Raw genomic sequence first — 8,118 nt, forward strand, 5'->3', positions numbered from 1 at the left:
TTAGGTATCATTCAAACATTCCAATTATTTTTGAAGAAAAAGTTTCTTTTAATTCAAAAATGGAATGTTAGAATGATCCGAAAAAAAAGGTTGTTACACACGATTTTTTTTTCTTACCGACACAAATACTAGCAAAGATATTATCGATTTGAAATATCACGTGACGTCACTTCTAGGTACATTTTATACGTAGACATGACGTATTTGCTCCCACTCCTAAACTTTGATTCGTTTTTATCTCGTATTGTTATCTTAAAGGATGAAATAAAAAAATACGTGTCTGATATTTTTCGTTACCTTACTGACGGACTAGACAGCTAGTAAACTAATAATTATATTTACCTACTTTCACTAAAAATGAACCCGTAAAAAGTTTCTATGACAAAATGAAAACTACTTTTTGCATAGAAGAAGAGTTAAGTCGGTTAATATTCCATAAGTGCGGGTCTGCGGACGGCGAACAAGAGTAGCTCGCTGCCCGACCAAAACTAAACCCGCACGTATCGCATGTGTCGTTTCGCGCGCGCCTCAAAGAGTCATCAGACCACCACAGATGGAACCCAGTAGGGCTGATGCCTGATCCGGAGCTGCGGATTACCTAGTGGGTTTACCGGGGCTCCGGCAAACCCACTAGGTAATGCGCAGGAGTAGGAACGGGGTGATTTTTAGTCACCTAGAGTTTGACACTCCCTCTCACCTCACCCAAAGCGGGAGAAGACATTGTATGATTTTCCCCAATAAAAAAAAGTCGATCAATATTACACAGAGTCATGATAGCAATAACTACCACCTACTTACCCCTACTACCTGTAAACCTACCTCTCTATTGAAATCAGCACTCGTATTGTGTTTGCAAAACGAATCTCTATTATCTTTCCTTTATCAAGATAATTAAAGACAAATACTTACTTAGAAAAAGATTCAATTCCATAAATTACTTACACGCGCTACTTGTATCTGTGCTGACGTCCATGGACTCAGGTTATCCATCGTTCTATTTATTCTTTATGAATCGGAAAATCAGCTAATGCGCACAATTATCCGCGGGGGTTCGATGCGAGGTCGCGACATAGCAATCATGTGTTATTTTACTATAATAATCCAGCTCGATTTCTGAAGTACTGAATAGGTAAGGAAAAACATGATTTCAAGATCATTTACTTCATAAAAATCTATTCATCTTATTGAAAATAATCTATCTTTTTTATAGAATTGAAATAACGTAATTACTGATTAGTTTTGTATAGAAATGCTCCGTGTAATAGCGATTCCAATTCCATGTTACATTGGTTCACTTTGAACGTGGATAGTTATGATTTGTGGTACCTATTGAAACGTGATGAATAGTAGAAAATGTCGTAACTATCGCCTACGTGCTTCGTAGCTTCGTAGCCTTGTTGCAGATAATAATTTCGTAGCAGCGCCTACGCAATGCTGCTTCGTAGCACTATTATATATAGTCATTGTACCAACACCTCCGCGAAAATGTTTAAAAAGCAAAAGTGACTCGCCATTATATAGAACTATTTATCAAATACTTCGTAAAATTATTTGTAAAGAAAATACCCAAACAATAGCCCCCTACACCAACAAGAACAAGCTTCATTAAACACTATAACTTTGTAATGAAATAATTTTACAGTCTAATCATAAAACCATTATCATAAAATTATTTGACATTCTTTGAAGTATTAAATTTTAAAGTCCAGTCCCTTTGGGAGGCAACCACTTTGTAAAGATATTTTAAAGTGATGTCAAAACTGAGTGGGTTGGTCAATAGTGTAAGTTTATTAATTATAGGCTATTCATGTCGTTTTACGTAGTTATTGAAACAAGTTAAGTATTATAGTTAACCAGTTAGTGGCATTAAGAACGGGCCATCTACGGCCGTCCAAACTTATGAAAACATACGACGTATGTATGTAGGTTATACCTACCTTTGTATAACATGATAACATACATAAATGCCGAATACTAATGGTATAAGTTTGTGAGGAGTTTGTATGTGTATTTATTACTCAATCACGTCAAAAACTTCCTAATCTTTGTCTGGTTACGGACCACATTTTTCATGTAAAGTTAGGAACCACTATTACTATTACTCTTTTCATGTGGTGTAAGTATTTTCACACTCTGATTTGCCCACTATTTAGCGGACCAACGGTTGGGAACCACTGGCCTAAGGGATCGGGATGAAATTTGGAACAGGGGTAGATTATGATCTGAAATAATACATAGGCTAGAGCGAAGCCACCGGCAGAAGCAGATTCATGTTTTATTTTTATTCATAAAATCTTCTATGTCATTGATTACCGATCACAAGTCTGAAATTGTGCTCTCTGCGGTCTACAATAATCTCTGTAGAAATGTAATATGTATATTGTTCTTGGTTGCTTGTACGGTGTCTCTAATTTATATACATATTAATACTTACCTATTTAATGAGCTTCGTAAAGCACTAACTTTATAAAACGTTTCAAATGATTCTACAATTTTAACCAAAACGGACGAATGTCACAGGTACCGAACATACGTCAGAAAATTAATTTCAGCACAGGACAGTTAGAATAATTCCTATTATTCGTGGATTTTGAATGAAACTTTGGCTTGCTGTAAAAACTTTTAATGATCGGACTGTCACAGTCACGTGTTCAAATATCACGTTCCAAAATTTTAGATTTAATAAAATACTTGGAACACGTGTAGTTAGTGGCATGTAAAAACTTACGTAATTTTCAGTTATATTGGCTTTACTACTGGCTTACAGATACCTGCCTCTTAATAGATAAGTTATTAAAATAATTCCGTCCCTAAAGATTCAAAATCTTATGCTAATCAATCACCTCGGTGTTTCGTAATATTTAATAAAATCGTAGGTATACCTACCTATATTGTATACATACCTGAAAGTAGCAAAATTTGTTTTGGTATAAATTAAATCTCTGGTTAAATTAAAATTAACTTTCCACAGAAAGCGTTACGGATAGGTAAGTAAGTAAATACAATTCATGGCTTGTTTTCAAGTGTCCCATTTCAACACTATAGGTAAATAGTCGATCAGTGTCAGTATAGTTACGTATTTTAAGTAGATACTACCATCTATTCAATGAAATTTTAAAGTGTCTATGTGATATCATCATTGTCATATTCTCATCTCGAACTACTTGGCCAGTCTTCTATTTTCATTTTCCTTTATTCTATTCCCTTGCCACTTTTCATTCATATCTTTTTTGATATCTTTTAATTTCCACAAAAACTGAGAAAAGCAATGTAAATTTGTGGTTTTTAAGTTCATCCTTTTTTTCACTGCCCATTCCATCTCATCTTTTCTTGAAAAATATTTTAGTAACTAAATCAGATTATAGCATTTTAGTAATATTTTTAATCTGTGCGAATCTCAACTATCGAATGCCAAAGTTTGCGCCAAAAAAATAGTTGCATTGTTTTGTCTATGATCAAAAAAATAGAAACTTTACAAACTAGCAGCAAGCCGTCATGAAAGAAGTGTGAACATTTTTTCTGTAAAACTGTCTGTTTGACTTGAAAAGTTAACTTTGTTGGGGCGCTGAAACTGAAATTAAAACTTTTACGCAAACTTTTAAAAATATGTAAAAATGGCAGACGATCAACTTCCAGACAGTGCTACTCAGACACAAACTCAGAATTCTCAAATTGAATGGAGTCAACAGAATACTCCGTCTTTTATTCCTACCATCTGGGGAAGATTGTATTCTACGAAAATTACGACGACTGGGAGGCACTGCTGGTCAAATTCCCGGCGCCCTGAATATTTTGGTAAGTAAAAATCTCCGACGACTTTTCGTTCATCACATTAACTTCTTACCGATTCTATTTAATTCACAAAAAATAATAATTAGTCTATTTTCCTATGCATGTGAAACTTATTTATTAAACTGGTGATATTACCAATACACTCTATAAATAGACTGATAATTAAATCTCTTATCTACCCTCTAGACAAAAATACAAACTTCCCTACAAAATTGTCTGGACATTACTCATGAAACTAAGAGTTATATAGTAGTACTAGTACCAGTTCACAATGACTGATGGATTTACTATTCATGCCCAATGTGCCTATATTAGTAGTTATGCTGACATCAACCAACCCGGAGCTGTGGACTGCCTAGCAGGTTGCTAGGGCTACGGCTCAAAAAGCAGGAATAGGAATGGGGTGGTTTTTAGTCAGTAAGAGTCTGCAACTCACCCACTCAAGTCACTGGATGATATTTTTGATTATAAAAAGCTAACATCACCTTAATCAGACATTGTGAAAAGGGTCTTTAACACATTGAACCCGTGATAGTCACTGGTGACCAACGTTAGCGGAGGATTTACCTTCAACAGTTTTTAATTGGCAGTCAGACTTAAGTCTTTAAATTTTCTTTCTACTATTTTTAATCTCTGTCCATCACTCCACAGATCTCATTCAACCAGAGTTTACTGTGGGCAGAGCCCTAACATGCAGCTATCCAGTGAAAAGAGATGTCATCAAAGAGTCTATAATCAAAAATATCAGCAAACAACAGTTTAGAATCACAAGAGATATGTCGTAAGTGATTACTGGTATACTTATTATAGTATGTATAGATTTATGTACTCCTCGAGTCCTCCGACTCCTCTTTTATCTATGTTCCTGATTATTGATGGCTGTGACCCATTCTAGAACACCACTGGTGGTGTGCACAACACAATATCTCACCACCTATCTTTGTATCCTTAGTATGAGTTTGATTTATGTTTAAAGTAGTTAAAACGAGAGCACATTCTGGTTTCAATTACTTTAAATGTAAAACAAACTCATACTAAGAGTACTGTCTTATCTTGGGCACAACTTGGACTTGAGGATTGAACCATTATTAAACACACTCTTGTTTTGATTACTTTTAAAGCAACCTCAGCTAAGCTAAGGGTACTGTTTTATCTGTGTGCACAACTTGGATTAAATTGAACCATTATTAATTTCTTCCTTTAAAGTTATAATAAATAACAATTACCTTTTTTCAGTGAGCCCCTGTGTCCAGCTATTATAACTGATTTGTCATACAACGGCACTTTTGTCAATGGAGAACTGATTGGCAAAGGAAACTGCCGTGTATTAGATGATAATGACGAGATAGCTATCACTCATGTGTTTGTCAAAAGTTAGTATTTTTTTTTATATTCTTTTCTTTTATTTTTTGTGAGAACTGTTTTGTTATTTTTTTTGTTTTTATTTTTGTTTTCAGTTTTTATTTTCAAAGATTTGTTGAAAAATGAACAAGATCAAGTTCCTAAAGAGATTTCTAAGAAGTACTATATCTCGAGGACATTGGGCCAGGGTGCCTGTGGCCTAGTCAAACTCATTTATGACAAAGTAATGCTCATTATTTTTTTGTTCATTATTTTACTCATTTATATTTTTTTTATTTGCATGAAATGTTGAATAAAAGTTTTTAGCTTTAAAAGAACAGAGTATGATTTATTCTGCCAAAGTACCATGCATGCAGACTTATTATTATTATTATATTACTTTTAACTTTAACAAACTATATACCTACATTAATTCCAGGTCAAATGTACCAAATATGCTATGAAAATAATTAAGAAGAGTAGACTGACTAATGGACAAATCAACCATTTGAATGATCCAGAAAAGATCATGAATGAGATTGCCATTATGAAAGCTGTACAGCATGTAAGTAGATACAATACTATAAAAATACTTTATGTTATTGGTACAAGCCATTAAAAAAAACATAACTTTTGTGTGTAACAATGTTTTAAACCCAAAAATCTCAGTACATAATGTACTTACTGTACTTGTATGACTTTAACTTTAAAGTATTATACTTCTGTGGCATGTTTTCTTCCATCTTGATCCAAATAAATTTTATTTATTTCTATTCTAGCCATGTATAATCTCAACGGAGGAAGTGTTTGACTCTCGTGACGCAGTCTACATAGTCCTGGAACTGATGCAAGGCGGGGAACTGTTTGACAGGATCACTAAACAAGGACACTTGTCTGAACAATTTACAAGGTTCCTGTTCAGACAGATGGTGCTGGCTGTGAAGTACCTCCACTCTCAGGGTATTACACACAGAGATCTCAAGGTTTGTGTTACCAAATCTATATTTATTTCATGTTTCTCCTATTTTAGTTATTTGCTCTTATGTCCGGATTTGAAGGGACTGGATTCTGACTAAGTTTATGTCATTTATAAATAAAATTGCTATTTCACAGCCATTTATTGAGTAAAGTTTAAACAACTGTTTAACTAAATTGTCTTTTTTCATTCCAGCCTGAAAATGTACTTCTTGAGAGCCAGGGGGATGACACTCTAGTCAAAATAACTGACTTTGGACTGAGTAAGTTTGTTGGAGAAGACAGTTTCATGAAGACTATGTGCGGCACACCACTGTACTTAGCACCTGAGGTGCTTAGAGCGAATGGACAGAAGAGCTATGGACCAGAAGTAGATGTGTGGAGCTTGGGAGTTATTTTCTTTGTATGGTAAGAATATTAAGCTCTATTTCCATTGTTGTTAAGGTTTATTATACTTTATACTTGATATTTAATTAACTCCTTACTTCACAGCCTCGTCGGCTACCTACCATTCTCGGCAGACTATAACGACATGTCCCTCAAAGATCAAATTATGACGGGAAGGTACAGATTCTCGCAAGCACACTGGTGTAACATAAGTTTGCAGGGCAAACTGCTAATGAAGAGAATGCTGACAGTACAAGTTGACAGAAGGATCACACTTAACCAAATCCTGAACCATAGCTGGATGCAGGTAAGAACTTTAGAATTTAGTTTTCTAATACAAAAGCTGTGATAAAAACAGTCACGTGTTAATGCAATTATTTTATTTACAGGACAATGATGTAATCATCAGGGTGGAAAAGTTACTTTCCCATAAGCAAGCAACATCAGGCACGGAGGTGTCTCTTTCAACCTCAAGTGAAGATGATGAGAATGGCAACTCTGGTGCTGTCACTGTACTAAGGTTGGTAGCGACTGCCAAACGACCGCTGAGCGACAGTTTCAGCTCCTGTGAACCCATCCCTAAGAAACTAAGGATTGGTATGTCTGAAAAACATGATGACACAACTTCTACAACTAGCTGCTGCTCTGATGATTAAGTTTTGATTAAAATCTCTTGACAATTTTATATATTACTGGTTCTAATAATTCTATTGTCATTTTTTATACAATAATTATGAAACAAAGTGTCTTGACTGTGACTGTACATTCCGCTACGCATTTCGGAAGTACAATTAATGAATGACGGGTATTTTTGGTTTTAAATACCATTTTATTTGGAATAATTGTTATTTTAATAATTAATGATTAAATGATTACTTATAATTTTGTTCAGTAAGGACATGTGATATTTTTTAATGTTTCTCAATTTTAATTTGTCCAATGTGACACGTTTGTTAAGATATTGTTTGATTTTAAATGTGAAAGTGTCCATATATGTTAAACAAGATTGTGCAAATGTAAATGTGCACAAAACTTTATTGTACCAGTTAAATGTGGATGCATGTTATTTTAAAGGTGCCATATTGAACTTAAAAAATACTGTAATAAGAACGAGTTTTGAAGTGTACTGTACAAGTGAACTGTTGAGTTACCAACTCAGTTGTATTCGTGTTCAACATATTATTTCTTAGATCTGTTAACTACAGATTTCAATAACCGATCTCAATAGAAAATCTTGAGATTAACACCGATTTTTGACATTAGTTCCATAGAGTTTACGTTAATAATAAAGATCGATCCAAAGACTGGATTAAAATCGGTTATTGAAATTAGCAGTAAGTGGCCAATACTATGCGAAGAACTACATTTTAAGCGCCAGTTGATTCCTAATAGAAATATAAGTTTTATGTGAATCATCAATTATTTTGTTAAGAACTCGAGTCCGCCTCGGATACCACCGGTTAGTTTTACATCATGTTAGTTTGTAAAAGATCTTGTTGATTGTTTCATATCGACGCTGGAAAGGCAAAATGTATTAAGCGCCACTTTGGTCGAAAATGAGTTATATATACCGTTGGAATCGCCTGATTTTTCTCTTTCGAATGGTATATGTCACGCCTTAAT

General features: G+C 34.4%; 1 protein-coding gene across 1 annotated transcript; it reads left to right on the plus strand.

Annotated features, from left to right (window-relative positions):
- The first annotated feature begins 3,442 nt into the window (after positions 1–3,442).
- Positions 3,443–7,611, plus strand: LOC118268863 (ovarian-specific serine/threonine-protein kinase Lok). Its single transcript, XM_035583628.2, has 9 exons — positions 3,443–3,795; positions 4,444–4,573; positions 5,029–5,165; positions 5,250–5,377; positions 5,573–5,698; positions 5,913–6,116; positions 6,305–6,516; positions 6,601–6,802; positions 6,885–7,611. Exons 1-9 carry the CDS (start codon positions 3,615–3,617, stop codon positions 7,149–7,151), a joined length of 1,587 nt encoding a protein of 528 aa, XP_035439521.2. The 5' UTR covers positions 3,443–3,614; the 3' UTR covers positions 7,152–7,611.
- Positions 7,612–8,118: the final 507 nt, after the last annotated feature.

The sequence above is a fragment of the Spodoptera frugiperda genome, chromosome 2, assembly GCF_023101765.2.
Source record: "Spodoptera frugiperda isolate SF20-4 chromosome 2, AGI-APGP_CSIRO_Sfru_2.0, whole genome shotgun sequence".
In the NCBI taxonomy this organism is placed as follows: domain Eukaryota; kingdom Metazoa; phylum Arthropoda; class Insecta; order Lepidoptera; family Noctuidae; genus Spodoptera; species Spodoptera frugiperda.

What these genes read in the sequence shown, in the direction of transcription:
- LOC118268863 (XM_035583628.2), top strand. Translation starts at nt 3,615, where the DNA reads ATGGCAGACGATCAACTTCCAGACAGTGCTACTCAGACACAAACTCAG. An exon ending in CACTCATGTGTTTGTCAAAA is followed by an intron (nt 5,166 to 5,249) that starts GTTAGTATTTTT and finishes TTTTGTTTTCAG; the next exon opens with TTTTTATTTTCAAAGATTTG. An exon ending in TGAACCATAGCTGGATGCAG is followed by an intron (nt 6,803 to 6,884) that starts GTAAGAACTTTA and finishes TTTTATTTACAG; the next exon opens with GACAATGATGTAATCATCAG.